This window comes from Poecilia formosa, unplaced genomic scaffold, assembly GCF_000485575.1.
Source record: "Poecilia formosa unplaced genomic scaffold, Poecilia_formosa-5.1.2 Scaffold298, whole genome shotgun sequence".
In the NCBI taxonomy this organism is placed as follows: Eukaryota; Metazoa; Chordata; class Actinopteri; order Cyprinodontiformes; family Poeciliidae; genus Poecilia; species Poecilia formosa.
In genome coordinates this window covers 710,867-728,434 of record NW_006800237.1, presented here as the reverse complement: position 1 = coordinate 728,434, position 17,568 = coordinate 710,867, and the positions used below count along the sequence as shown (strand labels likewise).

Genomic DNA, 17,568 nt, shown 5'->3' with positions numbered 1-17,568 from the left:
CTCATTTTTTATTTATTTAACCCATTTATTTATTTATTTAATTTTGGCGCTAATGGCTCTCCATACATCTGAACTTGATAAAGCGCTATGCAAGTACAGATCAATACATTCAAAACTTGATCCATCAAAATTATAATGCAAGTAAAACTCGCTAAAAATATTCTCATTTTCACTGAAATATAATCACGGGTCACTTCTTTTGCACTACTGGCTGTGGCAAATTTCGCATTTATTTCAAACAACAAAAATGTACCAAGTTTGTTTTTCACAAGTTTTAATTTTTTTTTTTTTTTTGATGTAGTCATTTAACTTTCAACATGTCACAACCGTTTTTATTCCTTTAATATACAAAAAAGGAAAATGTACTTGTTTACAGTGAAAACATGGCAGAAAAACAATGATTTCTACACTACAACTCAAAAGACAAGCTACAACAAAAGTTGTTATATATAAAGTATATATACTTTATATAAGTTTTTAATTACAAACATCTCATAAAATCAATATTAAAAAAAATAAATAAAAAGGTTTTAATGGTTCTAGCAGCCTTTATTTGACAGTGAATTGACAGGAAAGTGGGTAATGAGAGAAGGGGGAAGACATGTGGTAAGGGTCACCAGGCCAGGAATTGAACCTGCAACAGCCATGCTGAGAGCTAAGGCCCCCTGTATGTGTGTTGTGCTTAACCGCTGCACCGCCACAGCACCCCTAAAATAAATAATTTAACAGAGGCTTGTACATTATTTGACCATTTAAAGACAAAGCAAACAAAAACTACATTCTAGGGGGTGCTGTGGTGGCACAGGGACAAAGCATGACCCACGTATGGAGGCCCTAGTACTCGTGGTGGTAGTTCAATTCCTGGACAGGCAACATTTGCTGCATGTCGTCCTTCTCCCTCTCATTACCCTCCTTCCTGTTGACCTGCTTTCAAATAAAGGGCAGTGGAGCCAACAAACCCTTGAAAAAAAAACTACATTCAAAGTGTAACTTTTTTTCTGACATTTTATATTTAACTATTATTTTTATGTACAGATAGTGTACAATCAGACTTATTTATTATTATCTTTCTTTCCAACTCCTTTTCCTTGCTCTACTCTCTCTCTTCCTTTTTTATGAACACCTTGACATTTCTCTCTTCCTAGATCTGTCCCTTTGTGCATCTGGGCAGAGTGTATGTTCTTTTTCATAAAGAAGCATTCTTTATTTGGACTGACAGAACAGGTCAAAAGTTTCTCCTTCTGATTTGGGCCTGCAGTTATAGGACGCTCTTCTTCCCGGTAGGGAGATGATGGCCGTGAATGTGCTTTCCTTGGACTTGCCATTCTTGGAGAGTTATGCCTAGATTTAGCATCTTTTTTGGGGACTAGGTTTAAGTCCAAAGATGGTGGTCTTCCAAATACTGGACTAAGAGGAATCACAACGTTGTCTCCTGGAGCACCAAGAGTAAGAAAGACTTCTGGTACTTGATAGTCATTCTTTATTCCCTGAAACAGACAAGAAGACAAAGAAGTGCCTCAGGATTTTTTTTTTTTTATTTGTGCAAAGTCAAAACATTCATAGTTTGTGGTGGCACTTACTGGCTGTGGTGTTACACTCAATGATACTTTCAATGTCATCTATTGGAGAAAGCAAAAACGTCAACACAAAAATAATAGCTGAAATTAATTCTGCCATAAATTCATTTGCTGCATCCCTTCAAGGACTCCGCATGTGAATGTACATCATTGAAAATATTCAGAACTGTATTCCTGTAGATGGGAGTAGATCAGAAATTCCATAGGGATTTTGACCAGTTCTTATGACTCTGATAAATGTTTATCTATATTTCTAGAAAAATTAAAATTCAGTTGTATCTCCAGTTTTGTTTCTACCTGTGCCTGAGAGTTTTGATCCATCCTGAATTCAGTCTCAGGAGTAAATGAAGCAGACTTGGGTAAGGCCAAAGTAGAGCTTGATTCTGCATCAAAAATTTGGGGCTGAGAGGAACTCCTGCGAAAGGACTTCCTTGATGTAGCAGGTGTTCCTTCATTCACAATAATATATGGTGGTGATGCCTAGGGAAGGAATAAATTCCACAAAATTCTAGTCATATACTGTACCATTAAAACATTAGTTTATAGACACTGCTAAATACTAACAAATACAAATACAGCTTTTAAAATAATGGGTCAATATGCTTCTTGACATAAAACAACTGATGAAATACATTATTTTTATATACAAAGAAAACTGTATAAACTCTCAATGTATAGCTATAAAGCTGAGCTGTTAAATTTTGTGAAACAAAAACAAAGAAATCATAAATTTCATTTAGCAACCTTTGCCATTTTTTAGTTTACCTATCCAATAATTTATACCCAACTTGCATCATACTGGGAAACCAGTATTTGGATTTCTTACATTTTTCTTTGCTTCAGATATTCGACTTGTCCCTGGAGAATGTTGATCTTGTAACAATGTCTGACTGGGGTTCTTACTGTTGACGAATGCAATAGGTTTTGACCCTATTGAGAACATTTAAGTTATTTCTGACATCTCAAAGATAGAATTAGATTTGAAATATTTTGTCCTGTGTGTTTTTCTTACCCATGAGCCCATTATTCAAAGGGCCGCCATTGTGCACTGGAGTGGTAGCTGTACTGTGGCAAGGTTGTAAATAGCATCGTTGGTCTTCCATTCGCGCACTTTGAGAATGTCTTATCATATCAAAAAATTGCTCCTGCTCAGCTGCAGATAAATCCTATATTAGGAAAAGACAAGAAAAAGCATAGGCCTCTTATCTGACCCCTGACCTGTTGATGTCAACAGATCAGAGACCTGTTCCGTTTTGTCATTGCTTCAAAACAAAATACGGATTTATTGCTAAAACTATAAGCAATATATTTTGCAAAAAGGTCTCTCACCTGCCAGTGTTGAGGACCATTAAAGATAGCTGAACTCTCAGGAGGTTTATCAGATGCATCATTTATTAGGTTTTTGCACTCAGTTGAAGGGGTGTTCAAATTTTTTAGGATTTGGGGTGCTGAACATCTTTGTTCATCCATCCTTGAGCCCTATAATAGGAAAATATATTTAAAAATAAATGTTAAATCTAGACTATAATGCATATTATTTGCCAGTAAAAAGGCAAATATATGTGAAACACATAACTTCAATTGATCAAACGTGTCGCCAACCTGGACTCTTGAAACTAAATAGCATAAATATCTTGCATCCATTTCAGCAGGAGTTACTGTTGATGTGGTGCCTCCGTTCTGTATTCCTGGTAATGATGGAAGAAACATACGCTGGTCATCGAGTCGTCTTGCCTGGGAGTTTGCGACCAAACTGAAGAGTTTTTCATCATCTAGTAAAGAAAAAATGAAACCCAGATTTTAACATTAAACATGTACTCGATTACATCAACATATCTGATCAAAAAGGGTTATTAAGTCAAAGAAGAATTCTGGCTCTGACCTTGTGGCATTGTGCTTAGAGTGAGTTTGGAACTGGGCAATCCTTGAGGATTAACATTTAACGCACTTCGTTGTTTCTCTTTAGTCTTTGGATTTACATGTGAGTTTGTGCTGAAGGAGGCTGAGCGCTCTGGACCCAAAGCAGGTGATAATTTTGTATTATTTTCATAAATAAGGGCCTGTGGGCTTTGATGCTGAGGCAGGCAACACCTTTGGTCATCCATCCTGGAACCCTGAAGTTACAGCAGGAATTATTTTTTAAAAAATTTGACAGAATTTTAGGTTTCATAGCCACAATAAAAACATAGATTTTTCCTTTAAAAAAATAAATAAGTAAATAAACAAACACCATTAAACCTGTTGGGTAATACTCTGTCCAAACAATGAGAACATGTGGTGGTGATTTTTTAATAACAATGGTGAAAATATTTTTTTCACAGAAAGCAAAAAGTAACTAACCTGGACTTTTGAGACCATCTGAAACAAGCAGCTTGAGTCTCCTTTATTGTCACCATTTTCATTCTGTGATACTGGTAATGATGAAAGTGATACTCGCTGGTCATCCAGCCTTCCACTTTGAGCTTGTGTCAAAAGGTTTAAAAAAAAATCCCGATCTGATGATAAAATTAAACAGAAACAGTTTTTCTAAACACCGTCATATATGTGTATCTATATATCTGTATTAAAATTAATATTGAAAGGCTTTGCTCTTTTTCAGTATTGTTTCATGTATTTGAGAAAGGATTGAAAGTTTGGGTAGACGGGGAGTACCTGCGCTAGGACTCAAAACGCAGCGCTGGTCTTCTATACGTCCGCGCTGGCCATGAGCGATCATACCGAGAAACTTTTGCTGTTCTTCAGGTGATTCTTCCTTTTTTATTTATGTGAAAAGATTGGGGGGAAAATGTCAATATGAACATTCAATTATGCAACATTAAAGAAGAATAGTGGAAATTTAATATATTTACACTAATCATTTATTAGAACAGACCCTTAAAGAATTGGAGCGTTGACACTGAGAAGGAACTTGTAACTGATTTACAGAAGCCACTAGACGCTTTCTGTCGACATCTGCACTACTCTGTGTCACAGAGCTCAAAGGGTTTGCACCAAGGTCATTTTTACTGTCTGATGCCTAGAAAAGCAAGAAACAATTTTTGAAAAGAGTAAGTCAGTAGTAGTCAGTAATTCAACTCAAAACCAAAGCAGGTCCACATATTCAATTCTTTATATGTTCTAGTCTATGTCCTGGTAGTTAAACGAATGATGAGAGCTGTAAATAAAATGTTCTTTGTTTACTGTCTAATGCATGGAAGAGTATAAAAATGGTTAATTCTTTGGGAAAAGCCAGGAGAAAAGATATTAGTCAATTCAAAAACTAACAAGGATTTAAAAGTTATTCTCCCAGTTATTAGTCAGTCCAGCTCCAAAGAGAAAGTCGAAGACAAACATTAAGTGGCAACATAATCAAAATAAAAAAGGTTTGAACTAAAAACTTAAGAATTTTGCAGAAAGTCTAATAAAAAAAACCATCGCTAACACACAAGTAAATTATACTTGTATTGCCACAGATGTCTTACCTCAGTATCAGCAGCTTCCGATTTTAACTTGACTCCAGCAGATGTCATCTTGTAAAAATTAAAAGGAGGTAAAAATGTGATTGCAATAAACTATATGTATAACAAACTGCTATTCAAAAAAAGATTCCAACCGATGCTCCTCTAAATGCTTGCTGAACATGACACAGTAAAGTGGTTCTGAGTCCTGAGTATTAACCAGTCATTAAGAGACAAGCTAGCCCTCCCTTCTTAATATCACCATTTATAATCCTGGATAAAAACATAATCCTGACCATAGAGAAGGATGATCTCTTTTCATGAGCAATGTACACATTCTTCATTTTGACCCACCACTTTACTTAAACTTGATGTTTGCTCCAGTGGAAGCAATTAAAATCAGTATTATGATACTGGCCTGTCAGACCAATAAAACTGATGTGAAGTGTACAAAATACCTTTTGTCCTTCTGTCCATTTTTGCAGGTTTTATTTCCCAAATTCCAAGCAGATGTCAATAGACTATGTTATGAAAACAGAAAGTATTGAACAGGCTATTAAATATTGAAATTATATTACTTTTACTCACATGGTCAAAAACTGAAAATATTACTCAAAGGATTTTGGCTAACTTCAGATCATCTTAAATGTCCAGGAACTAAAGGAAAAACAAACATCTGAAGGTTTTATTTTTATTGAATAGAGACAGAAAACACCCAGCAATATATTAAATTAGTCATGCAATACTTCAAAAATATTTCATTACAGCAGTTGAGATTCTAAGATACAATTACCTACATATGAAAAAAAAAACCTAGCAGCCTTCAATCTTTTACTTTAACTGTCATCTCAGTAAGTCACAATTTCACTAATTGCATCATGTGATATACAAGTAACCATCTTGGCAAATCAAACAGGATTTTTGGTTGGTAATAGGTTAATCAAAATACATGCATCTATATAAATATTACATATCTAGTCACTAGAACATAAGCATCTAATCCAGGCAAAACTACATCCACAATAAAATAAGAGTGAATTATAGAATAGGCCATTTCCTTCCACAGTTACATCTATAGGTTATCTTCATATTCAAATTAAGTTAATACATTAAAAAAAAACAGCATACCAGAAACCAGTCAAATGAAAAACTTTTCCTTTATTCCTTGTGCTTTTACCTACTTAGGGACTAAGATATAAATTGGAAATTTATTCCAGACCCTTCAAGTCATTAAGGAAGGTGGTTGGAGTCAAGATGTGAGAGGATCCTGTCAAGACACAAAATGTAAACATTGATAATTAGAAAAAACTGGGAACTTTATTGCAGAAAGAGCTTTGAGAATTACAACTGAAAAACTAAAAACTTCTCTCACCAATAAGCACTTCCCATTTTCCATCAGTGCTTCGAGTGACTTCATAAGCAGAACGCATCTCTGAGTGTGACACCCCTCCAACCACAAAAACAATCAAGCGAGGACCACAGCGATATTCTGTTGGAGACTTATTTTTGTGCCAGTTTCCAAAACGTGCACTGCTGTAAGAAAGAGAGAGAGAGAAAAAAATCTACTCATCTGGCAACAAGTAATCATTTCCAAAATATAAGTAGTAGTCATATTTTGGTAACACTTTATTTGACAGGATGTGCATAAGCATTGTTTTGTAAGTACTGACACTTTTAATGCAAAGTTGCTCTAAAAGTTGCATTTAAAGTTCATTTAAAAGTGCCAACTTTGCATTAAAGTGTCATTATTTACCAAATGACACTTTCATAACGGTCACAGACATTCATAGAGACTCCTTCATGTTTATGACAGTGTCGTATCAGTCTTATGCACACCCTGTCAAATAAAGTGCTACCCATATTTTTCATTGGTTTTTTCTGTTGGGCTTAAACATGTTGCATAATGATTATGTCTGCATTATGATAATCTTTTTCATAATGGTTCTCCAGTCAAACATTCAACCCATCTTGTCTGGTTTGCACAGCCACTATAATATGGAGTTACTTATATTTAATGCTGCACTTTGCTTAAAAGGAAGCAGGAAAACATTGTGCATTAGACAGATTATAACAAAATACAGACGATCGTTTGCAGAGGAAGCCTCATTATGATGGGAATTCCCTGGGGGATTGCAGTGCATTCAAAGTAAAGCCGACCTATTTTTGGCTTTTTAACTTCAACTTAATCTGTCAAAAGCTTGGCTCCAATTTAGTTACAGGGATAAAAGCTTTTATTGGACATTACCTGATATATGCTTTAATTTAAAACATGTCAGTCATTTTTTGGTATGCCCAGGCAAATTCTGTCATGTATACTTTAAAATGTTTGTGTATGGATCTACCTGACCGCAGTCTGAGTCGTGTTGATTGGTGCTGGATTAGAGATGAAGGGCCACTGTTTCTTATCCAGTTTGTCTTCTATAGCATTCTGCAAAAACAGAAGCACAGAGTGTGTCAAGCGCAGAAATCAATTTAGGTTGACAAAATCTAAAATTGCACTTCATCATTAATACCTCCATGATGTCCTTGATGGTGGGTGCCCATCTAGAGAGTTGGTAGGTACTCTCTTTTCGTTGCTTGCGCTCTGGCAGCGTGTTGCCAGTGTTGCGGCCCTGGCAGAAAATAACCCATGTTTACAAATAAAGAGGGAGTACAATATTATTAACAGTAGTTGGAAAACTTGAACATAACAGCTCAATTACATTAGGAAATTTACCCCAGTTATAATGTTACAGCCAATGTTTTGTATGTTGTAGATAATTTTGCTGTCTTCCTGCGTTATGTTGGCATGCTGGATGAGCTTGGTAAGGTTCTCCTGCCCAATGCCTAAAGATATTGACTCAGGTGAGAATATGGTTAAAACTTTTTCCAACATTTTATGTGCTATATTTTTTCCCCAAGGTAAAAATATATAGCAGACAAAAGTTAGCACATGAAGAGTTAAATAATGCTCATTCAAAACATAATATGACATACCTTTTTTCTTGTGGAAAATGTACAGCAGAATGATGCGGATTTTGTCATAAGCCCCAATATCATTGTCGAGCAGCACAGGAACAATGCTCTTCATGGCATCTTTTAGAGCTTCCCCCTCTGCGTTTTCTCCCATTACCAGGTCCTGGGGAAGACAAGTCTTAGTTAGCTACTGACCGCAACTGAAAAAAAATGAATCATCAACTCAGGTCAGCTGACAGTGAACAGACAAAGCAGCTGCTGACATAAGAGCCTGCTCCTCTACTTTATTCCATCTTTTTAACAATGCAAGGACTGTCACAATCCCAGCAGTAGATCATTTCATTCATACACAGTTCATAATGCCTACAGTGCAAACATTAAATGTTGATTTTGACATCAATTACAACAAAGTACCCGCAGAAAAAAAATATTTTTGCAATTTTTTTTGTTGAAAGAAGGCATGAATGTTTAAAAAAGTCAAAGTGAGTTTTTTTTTTTTTTTCCCCTCAATACGTTTCTTGTGATCCTGTTGACTGTTTGCAACAAGACGTTTGATGGTCCTGTGATCAAGCCTCAAATATCTTAGCAATTCTAAGAGTACTGTATCCCTCAGAAACCTTTGGTCATTTTAGCCAAATCTCTTTTTTGTCCCATTCTGCCTAAAGAAATGAAGCTGCCTAATACTTAAGCACATCTTGATGTAGATACAAATCTTCTGTCATGCTTAACTCCAATAAGCATTCAAGTCCATCTAGCTTGAAGTTAGAACAAATGCCTACACCCTTGCATTATAATGTGCACATAATGTATCAAATAATGATCAGCGACATTGCATTAGACATTTATTTATGGTCGCCCAACACTTTAAACAAATGACAGCTGAAATGACTATTGGTGTTTGGACCACACAGGCCATCTTAGAGCCAAAACATGCCCACAGGATTAAAGAGGCAGCTTTCAGAGATGCTGACAATCCATTAGTGCAGATGAGTGATTTGCTTGTACAAAAAGCACCCATTAACACTTGTATCCCATAATACCACAAGCATGCCTTGATCTTAATTTCCTGTGTGCTTGAGATTCATCTGGCATAGAACCAAATGTTGCGGGGCACATCCCCTCTGGAGGAATGTCTGGCACAAAACAAAACACAATGTGGCTCAACACTTGTGTGGACTGTGGCTTCCCTGAGTGCTCCAACTGGCTGATGAATGAATATAGCACAATGTAATACATGTGTACTAAATTCCTATCAGCTCAGTTATTATGCAACAGCTTATTCCATTTCTGTAGACATATGGATGTATATTGCTGCTCCCACACTTCTTATGCAATACTCAGATCATAATTTACTATTAAACATCACCGGCCAGTACCAATTGCATTTGAGCACATCCAGAAAACCTAAAGTGAAAAGAAAATAGGAAAAGGTGACAAGCTGAAGTCAAATATTGCACAGAATAGTGTAATTCTCTCTGTTCCTGTTAGTGCAACTATGAAGCTGCAGCCAGTCTCTGTAGCCAAAAGATTCAGCCTGAGATTAACTTTTAGAACTAATTCCAATAACATTTGTGTTTACATTGAAAATAAAAACAGCAGCAAAAATAGCTGCAATAATGCTGAAGACACTTAAATATGCTCTGTCTACTGAACACTCCACACTGACCTGCTCCACTTCACAGAGTTTATCAAGAGACGACTTGAATTTGGTCATGCAGGCTTCTGCTAGGTGCAAATGAGTCGAGTACTGTGAAAGAAATGGGGTACAAAATAACTTGCTTAAAGAAATGTAGAATATATTTTATGACCCAAGCAACATTTAATTTTACCATGACAGAAAAGCATCCTGAAATAGCTCAACAAAGCAGTGTTTAAGAAATACCAACACTTGATCAACTGCCATGATATTCGCAACTGATCAACATAAAAATATAAGAAAGCAAAGAATCGGTTTGTTAAATGAGCTTGTCATGCCTGAAGATGAAGGAAAAAAAGCACAAACTATGATCAGCATTCTTCATTTTGATGATTTAAAAGCTAAAAATTCTCATAACTTTATAAGGATACTAAAAAAAACTTAAAACTTCTCACCATGCTGAGCTCCTTCTGATACTGTGGCATCTTCTTTAACATCTGAGAAAGGTCTTTAATATTGGCCTGAAATACAGAAAAAGTGGCAAATATTAAAAAACTTCTGATTATATAATTACCGATTTCTTATGTACAACTTTCTCCAATATAAATTTGTAATAAACAAGCAAGCAACATGCACTTACATTGTCAGTAGACATTCTCTTGCTTTCGCAAAAGGTGCGAAGTAGTTCTGTCACTTTCCTGCAATAATGGGTTAAGACGTAGTCAAAATTTTCATGTGTAATCATGCTTTAATATTTTTCCATTAACAGAAATATCCTAAAGCCTTAAACACCAAACTGTAATTTAATGTTTAGCTAAATTTTTACTGTCTTTAGCTGCTGCAATTATTATTATGTAAAGTAGCAGTATGCAGTGCAGATTAATAATTTACTCAATTTCTATTTTATCTAATATCCCAATACTAAAATTTCAAAATAGCAAAACCAGGTGACCAGAACACATGGAAATGTCACACAATGGGATTAACGTATCAAAATAAGAAACCCACTTTGTTACATCTGCGATGTGCATGTGCCTGAGCTGAACCCAGAGCTCATCATCTTCATCCAGTAGCACTTCTCTCGCTTTTGAATTCCCAATGCCGGTTGACTGGTAACTGAACAGTAAAGCATTATGTCAAAATAATTTACGCACAATTTTTCTTGGGTAACTTGCAAGTGACTGACGCATATTAGGGGAAAAATGTAAAATGCTGACATACGTATAGATGTCTTGTTTGATATCTAGCAAGTCATAAGCCATTGCTTGGAAGGTCAGCTCATGCAGAACAGGCGAGATGGGATCAAACCCACGATCAACAATCAGCAGTTGGGATCGTCCCTTATCTGGACCCTTTTATTTAAAAGACAACAAAAAATAAACAAGTCATGCTTTCAATTTTTTTTTGCAGCTCAACATGAGTCAATATTTAAGCAAACATGCAAGTTCTGACATCAACGAAAGCAAACCAGATGGTTAGATGACATGCTTATCAAATTAACTTTATATATAGAGGCAAAAAGAGAAAAGATAGCAGTAATACATGCCTGTTAAGACCCATCCTGAAAGAAAGGAAATTTGAGCTAAGAAAGACAGAGAATAGAAGAGTAAAAGGGAAAAGGTTCAGCGAAGCTTGTATAAAACCCCCCAAACAAACAGAAAACAAAAAACAGAAAAAAAAGTAAAGTCAAGTGCTGAAGATGGAAAACTGCTGAATATATTTCCTAACCTCCCCCATTTTTGGGTTGTCTGCTTTGTGAGCATTAAGGCGCTGGTAGATCTCTTCAGCCAGTTTAGCGTTTTCTTCCGGTCCCCTGAAGAAGCAAATTATCACACACCTTCAATCAGCAAGCAAATTAAGCGGCAAACTAATTTTTAAATTTTGTGCGGCATGTTTTTCATACTTGCGGTATCGGATTGCAGGATACTCGTTAAGTGTGTCACACAGTGTTGCAATCTGTTCTGCAACATTTTCCATCATTTTGTTTCTGTCACTGCTTTTCTCGTTGTTGTAGAATGAGGACAAAGAAGTTGGATCATCCAAGGAGAATACCTGCAGGGATTAAAACAGATTTATCTTTATGTAAATTTGTTTTCATTAAATTGTCAAGTAAACCATTTACATAAAAAAAAATTATTTGCAGAACTAATCTGCATTATATTGCCGGTCAATTAATAAGCATGGCTATTTATCATCCATGTTTGAAAATACAATCATCTTTAAAAGTTTTTTTTTAATAATTAACTTTATTGTAAGCTTTAAAAACATAAAAAGAAACAGAAAATATGCTTCCTGTCTAACACCAAACACAAACACTAAGAGGAACAGGACAGCATTTAAGAAATAAAAGAAAATTACTTTTCAAAGAAACTTAAACATGCTGTAAATCAACAGAAATTAGATACATCGGTAACAAAATAAAATTTAAAAAAATGATACAATAATTATTTTTTTATTTATTTTAAAGTGCTGACCTGAGACTCATAGGGCAGGAATGCAACATTGATCTCTTTTAAAGTCTTGGCAAACTTGGCAACTCTGGATTTCCCAATATCAGCAAAGAGATTGTCAGGACAGGCTATGAGAAACAGGAAGTGTTAACAAAAGAGGTTCTTTGAAAACTCCACATTTATTGTTACATCAGGTATTACTGTAATACATCTCAGAATAATACGTGTCCAGTATTTAGAAATGCTTGCATCTTACTGTCAGTGAAGAAGATGTGTGCTGCCTTGTAAGTAAATGCTGCATCTTTAAAATCATTGATTAGGGCACGAACTGACTGCAGTTGGGGAAAAAGAATTGAATATTTTAAAGATTTTTGAGCAAGACTTAAGTAATTTTATGAACTGTACCAAATAGATCCTAAGATAAACTTCAATAAAAAAAGTAACCTTCTCCACTGGTGTAATCAAATAGATGGCCTCCAAACTTGCTATTGGCTCCCTGCGTTTGTTGATGTCTTCCACAACTGAAAAGCAGACAGGAAAAGAATTACATGCCACTGGGAGGGGGAGGGGGGGTCATCAGTGCATTGCAATTTTTTTTTCTTCTAATTCAATAGTGATTCGGAAAACTCTGAATCGATTAGATGCCCTGGCCAGTTGGTTTGTGCCATGGTTAGCAAGCATTAAGATAGCACCATAATGCACACGTACTAGTCACACCCTCAGCCAAAATGTCGGACATCTTGCAGCATGAGGAAAGAATTCTCATGGTCATGTGATCCACAATTAAAACCTATGGATGGACATAGAATAGGTCAGTATCACAAAACAGGCGTGAAAATAATGCATCCCTGAATTCTTATTACCTTCCATTCGCCTTCTTTCTTTACGCTCTTGATGACCCCAGTGAGGATTTCTGCAGAAGAAAAAGATATCTGTTAAAAACATATACATTATATAAATTTAACCCAACATCAAAGAACTGACAAAAAAAAAATCCATAAAGTACCAAAGACTTTAGCATCAACCTAAACAAGTAAATAAAGTTAAATATTGAAAATATGTCTGTGATAACACTTTCCCCCCTAGTGAGTTTCTCTGTTGTAACTCAATTTTGGAAAGTGCTTTTTGATGCATGGAAGGGTGAATTAGAGGATTTGTCCTGATACTTATCATGGCAAGTATCATGATATTGTGTATCACTAAGAATTTCCTTTTAGTGATAAATAATACAACTTATTATTAGTATCAATACAAATAATATTTGTATATAATATTACAAGTTATTATTTGTATTAATAACTTGTATTAAATAATAATTTAACTTAATTAGCATTAAGTTAAATTGCTAATGTAAATAATATGGTCAGTGAGAACATTTGTTACTAAATAAAACAGTTATCTTCAATGACCATTACTGAAAAAAATAACTCTTTATTATCATAATAATACAATTCGCCATGCAGGAAACTGTGAAACATTGCACACAGCTATCAGCAAGTGTTTTTTTAATTTTTTGTTTTTTTTATCTACAAATCAAAGAGAGAGAGGCTCGTCTCAGAGCCCAGTTTTAATCTCTACCACTGAATTAAGTTTTTGTTTTTATCTTAGGAAGGGGTGGAAACTGTGTGTTCGTCAACATTTTTGATCACTAATGTAAATTAGAAATTAAAGAAGCAAAATTTCTAAGTTAAATTTCAGCTACTTTAAAAAATATATATAACTTCAAAACAAATATTGGTTTTAAATTACTTATACAATTAGCAGAATTTAGTGCATAAACATTTCTGCTTATAGAATATAATGATCCTGTATAATTTAAGCTTTCTAGTGCATCGTAAATTGGGATTGTTGAAGCACAACATAAAAACATTTCCACCTGCCAACATTATTGAAATGAGTGTATTTGCTGTTAATTTAAGATTGGCATAAAACTGATTAAAAATGTGTGATCTTGTTAGCATGTACTAGGTTGACGCCTAAAATGTCTCTTATGTTTAAATTCATTTCAAAGTTGGCGAACTTCCTTTTACATAAGCTAGCAGGTGTTAGCTTACAACTTCTGCTGTCGCAGTTTTTATTTTTCAAGAATATCAAGAGAAACAGACGTAGATTTCTAACAAAAAAGCTGTTAACCACCTGACGCACAATAGTGCCTTTTACCCATGTCTTAATATTATTTCATTCGTCAGCAGAAGGGTTTTAATTGGAGTAAAACAGGAAGAGGCGTCTGGTATACTGACAGTATAAACACAGTTCTATTATGGAAGTCTTGAATATGCTACAAGACAACAACAAACGACCTAAACTACCTATACCAACTTTTAAAAAAAGCTAAAACTTCATAAGTTATGACCGATATTTTACTTACTGTCTCCAACTACCGCTTTCAGTCCACTCGGTGCCATCTTGACGGGAGTGTACTTTAAAGTCAGTCACTTCCTCATGTTCAAGAGCCTTACTTATAGAAAGCTCAACATTGCCACCTAAAGTCGGTTACTATTATTACAATATGACGGTGCAACAAAATCAGACTGTTTCATGGGCAAGTAACAAATATCAGTTTCTAATAAATAAAAGAAAACATATAAAAATAAAAAAATAAAAACAAAAAGAAAGCTAGAAAATATTTTTAATGTTGATCCACCTTTTATATTATCAAACCATCATGCAAGTAAATCTCATGTTCAAAATGAATGACAGCAAAAAAAAAGTAAAAGTAAAAAATAGAACACATGCGCAAAATAAGTTTACAAACTGAGAGATATATTTCTGGATACTTCTCTCTGCCAAATGTGTCAAAGGCAATCATCCAATAGGCTTTGGGAAACACATGTCAACATCTTTTCACCATAAGATCTTCAGCTGTTTATAACTGTAGGAGCACATCCAAAATGTAAGAGTGTCTGGAAAAGGAATCGCAATTCTCTCCAGAGTATTCATCCTGGAGAGCTTATTGAGCTACTGTAAGTTGGCTCATGGTGTCATTTCTAAGCATGCCAAAACTCAAAAGCTCCTTAAAGTACCTCTTAAAACAAGTTGTAACCAGGAAGAGTGCAACACATCAATGATCAAGTAATAATATTGCTGGGTGACAAGTTTAGTTGTGATGTATATGAGTTTTAAAACAGTTTCCTGTCTGCTGAGCAAAACAAACAAAAATAAAAAGTGAGTTCTCAAACAATCATTCTAGTGACAATAATAGCTCAAACAATCCCAGACTGTTTTAAATACTGATTTATGCTAACTTTGCTGATCTCATCATTTGGCAATATATGAGTACATAGTGGTTTACACCTATTGACTTGATTAATTAGATTTTTTTCAATCCTTCTTAAGTTATATCTTTTTAAACCAAATTCACAAGACAATAAAAGGAACTGAATATGCACATTTGGATTATAAAGGAGTACAAGCATCTCTGGAAAGGTTCCTAAATCTTTGGATAATAACATTGTAGCCATAAATTAAAAAAAAAACAAAAACATACGCTGCAGTCTTTTAGTGAACTGCAACTTGAAAAAGTTATGCAGAAAACTACAGCACTTCTAGAATGTTAACTGATTTAATAATAAATCCTCCTACAAGGTATGTTTGTTTTTCCTTCTTTTTAAAATTATTCTTGATCAAACCAGGCAAAAATAAAACAACAAAGTTGGTAAAATACATTCAGAGTATATGTTTAATCTGCATCACACATAAAAATATGCAGTTCCAGAAAACTATGTGTAACATAGTATCACAAATACCCAAAGAAGAAAAAGCAATTGCAACAAAAATAAATCTTGTATAAAAAACATGTCATTATTAAATTTAACATCAGGCAAATCCTTGAAAACTGCCAGGCACACCTTCAGATCGCATTAGTCTTGCAGGTCTTCCTGTTGTCTCATGCCAGATTAAAGCAATCTCTTTTCCTCAAGCAAATATTGCCAGAAATTTGTTTTTACTTCAGTTTTCAGACATTTTTTTTAATATCTGTTGCTCCCTTCGAACACGCATCCGCTCTTTAAAGTTTTCCAACTCTTTCCGCTGGAAAAAACAAGAAATGTTACACAGATGATGATAGAATTATTGTGGTATTCAGAAGTTCATATAGACAAAATCTGAACAGAATATCGCTCTTTATTTGAAAAAAGAAAATCAGCTAAAAGTGAAGATGAACTAAAAAAAACGTGAAAGAACAGGTAATAAGTGCTTAATTGTGTATTGTTTAGAAGTTAAAATCAATTCTTTTTCTTCGATTGTTACTCTAAAAACAAAATCTAGTGTAAAAAAAAATCTTGTTTTCTTGACTTTACGAAGTAAAAGAATTTATAAACATCAGTCCTGTGCATCTCACCCGTGATTCTTCGTCCGGTGGAAAGATTTCCCTCTGGGAATTATAAAAGGATTAAAATATGAAAATAAATATAATTATAAAAAATAGAAGCATAAATCAATAGAATAATTTCAGACGGATTGGTATGCAACATTAAAACAACACACAAGGAAAATGGCTGACCTTTCTCTTAACGATATACTCCTCGAAGTACTCCGCCTGGTTTGAGATCCAAAACATGGTCACGGGAAAAGATAAATAGAGCATCATCTGGGCAAGAAAAAATGATCAGAAGAAGGTAAACACAATACAGTAAACATCATCTACCTGCATCGTAAACTGACAAAGAAAAACGTGTCTTAATTTTAAAACGTAAAAGTTCAGACTGACATTTTTTTGGTTAGTTTCTTTTAACTTTTACTTACTCTGAACATCTCTATTTTAACGCCCATTTTCACGTCAAGTTCTTATCCACAGCCGTATTACCTAAACTCATAACAGAAGACCTTCAGACTGATTTCCGGGTATTTGCTTCCTATTCTTCTTCTACCTCCTTAAATTCAGTCACATCAGTTTTTCTGCAGTATTGCCGCCACCCCTCTGTCTGGAGTCTAAGTGCGCAGCATGCTAGTGGGTAAAATAGTTGGAATGATAACCCTTGTACCAACATTGTGTTTCCACATCCTTTGCAGTTGGTTATCTGCTCTAAAAATGTAAAGGAATTGGAATATCGTTCATTTTTTATTATTCATCGAGAAAAATATCATTAAAATTCCCGAAACTGTAAATAAACCACTGATTTGTGTTTATTGTTATGTTGTTTTACTCTCCTCCATGTTCATGTTGAACCTAACATCTTTATCTTTGACATGTCTTGTCCACCTTTAAAAAAATAAACAATTTACCTCGCAATGGCTTTTAGGACATATAGAGCATAATGTTAACCAAATGAAAAAAGCTGGGGGTGAAAAGTAAAAAAAAAAAACTACAACAACAACAACAACAAAAAAACCAATCTGAGCATTTGCTAATCTCTATAGAAAATAACATATTTGTCTAGGCAACTCATCGGTGAATATCATAGCAAAGACAGGAAGAAAGTAAACAAAAATATAAGCACCCTGATGTTTTAAGGGTATATATAACCTCCTAAATGGTGTTTATGCCCATTTTTTGTAGAAAAAAAACATTAACA

General features: G+C 34.7%; 3 protein-coding genes across 5 annotated transcripts; all 3 read right to left on the bottom strand.

The window, feature by feature from the left end:
- Nucleotides 1–628: 628 nt before the first annotated feature.
- Nucleotides 629–5,396, bottom strand: LOC103152034 (sialidase-like). Of its 2 annotated transcripts, none has more exons than XM_016660804.1 (12): nucleotides 5,039–5,396; nucleotides 4,450–4,593; nucleotides 4,230–4,329; nucleotides 3,918–4,072; nucleotides 3,460–3,691; nucleotides 3,237–3,349; nucleotides 2,907–3,056; nucleotides 2,590–2,743; nucleotides 2,404–2,507; nucleotides 1,875–2,057; nucleotides 1,581–1,619; nucleotides 629–1,487 (listed from the first exon to the last, which is right to left on the bottom strand). In XM_016660804.1, exons 1-12 carry the CDS (start codon nucleotides 5,084–5,086, stop codon nucleotides 1,053–1,055), a joined length of 1,857 nt encoding a protein of 618 aa, XP_016516290.1. In that variant the 5' UTR covers nucleotides 5,087–5,396; the 3' UTR covers nucleotides 629–1,052. The 2 variants fall into 2 exon arrangements, with proteins under 2 accessions (XP_016516290.1, XP_007572421.2); XM_007572359.2 differs by having other exon boundaries at nucleotides 3,180–3,349; nucleotides 5,039–5,394.
- Nucleotides 5,397–6,152: 756 nt separating this feature from the next.
- On the bottom strand, nucleotides 6,153–14,526 carry stxbp2 (syntaxin binding protein 2). Of its 2 annotated transcripts, none has more exons than XM_007572353.2 (19): nucleotides 14,424–14,526; nucleotides 12,919–12,968; nucleotides 12,764–12,845; nucleotides 12,500–12,576; nucleotides 12,312–12,387; nucleotides 12,080–12,183; nucleotides 11,509–11,657; nucleotides 11,334–11,418; nucleotides 10,827–10,957; nucleotides 10,614–10,721; nucleotides 10,246–10,303; nucleotides 10,061–10,126; nucleotides 9,636–9,716; nucleotides 7,991–8,132; nucleotides 7,731–7,840; nucleotides 7,528–7,626; nucleotides 7,357–7,442; nucleotides 6,387–6,544; nucleotides 6,153–6,281 (listed from the first exon to the last, which is right to left on the bottom strand). In XM_007572353.2, the coding sequence occupies exons 1-19, from the start codon at nucleotides 14,458–14,460 to the stop codon at nucleotides 6,223–6,225; spliced, it is 1,758 nt and encodes a 585-aa protein (XP_007572415.1). In that variant the 5' UTR covers nucleotides 14,461–14,526; the 3' UTR covers nucleotides 6,153–6,222. The 2 variants fall into 2 exon arrangements, with proteins under 2 accessions (XP_007572415.1, XP_007572413.1); XM_007572351.2 differs by having other exon boundaries at nucleotides 6,387–6,547; nucleotides 14,424–14,525.
- Nucleotides 14,527–15,711: 1,185 nt separating this feature from the next.
- Nucleotides 15,712–16,932, bottom strand: pet100 (PET100 cytochrome c oxidase chaperone). Its single transcript, XM_007572350.2, has 4 exons — nucleotides 16,799–16,932; nucleotides 16,557–16,643; nucleotides 16,395–16,427; nucleotides 15,712–16,084 (listed from the first exon to the last, which is right to left on the bottom strand). The coding sequence occupies exons 1-4, from the start codon at nucleotides 16,823–16,825 to the stop codon at nucleotides 16,004–16,006; spliced, it is 228 nt and encodes a 75-aa protein (XP_007572412.1). The 5' UTR covers nucleotides 16,826–16,932; the 3' UTR covers nucleotides 15,712–16,003.
- Nucleotides 16,933–17,568: the final 636 nt, after the last annotated feature.

Excerpts from the sequence above, each read along its gene's own strand:
- LOC103152034 (XM_007572359.2), bottom strand. The coding sequence starts at position 5,086 with ATGACATCTGCTGGAGTCAAGTTAAAATCGGAAGCTGCTGATACTGAG. Across the intron at positions 4,330-4,449 it reads AACGCTCCAATTCTTTAAGG|GAAGAATCACCTGAAGAACA; the intron begins GTCTGTTCTAAT and ends TAAATAAAAAAG. Across the intron at positions 1,620-1,874 it reads ATCAAAACTCTCAGGCACAG|ATGACATTGAAAGTATCATT; the intron begins GTAGAAACAAAA and ends TTTCTCCAATAG.
- stxbp2 (XM_007572351.2), bottom strand. The coding sequence starts at position 14,460 with ATGGCACCGAGTGGACTGAAAGCGGTAGTTGGAGACA. Across the intron at positions 12,388-12,499 it reads TGATTACACCAGTGGAGAAG|TCAGTTCGTGCCCTAATCAA; the intron begins GTTACTTTTTTT and ends CCCCAACTGCAG. Across the intron at positions 7,627-7,730 it reads GCTGTAACATTATAACTGGG|GGCCGCAACACTGGCAACAC; the intron begins GTAAATTTCCTA and ends ATTTTCTGCCAG.
- pet100 (XM_007572350.2), bottom strand. The coding sequence starts at position 16,825 with ATGGGCGTTAAAATAGAGATGTTCAGA. Across the intron at positions 16,428-16,556 it reads AGTATATCGTTAAGAGAAAG|AGGGAAATCTTTCCACCGGA; the intron begins GTCAGCCATTTT and ends TATAATTCCCAG. Across the intron at positions 16,085-16,394 it reads CACCGGACGAAGAATCACGG|CGGAAAGAGTTGGAAAACTT; the intron begins GTGAGATGCACA and ends TGTTTTTTCCAG.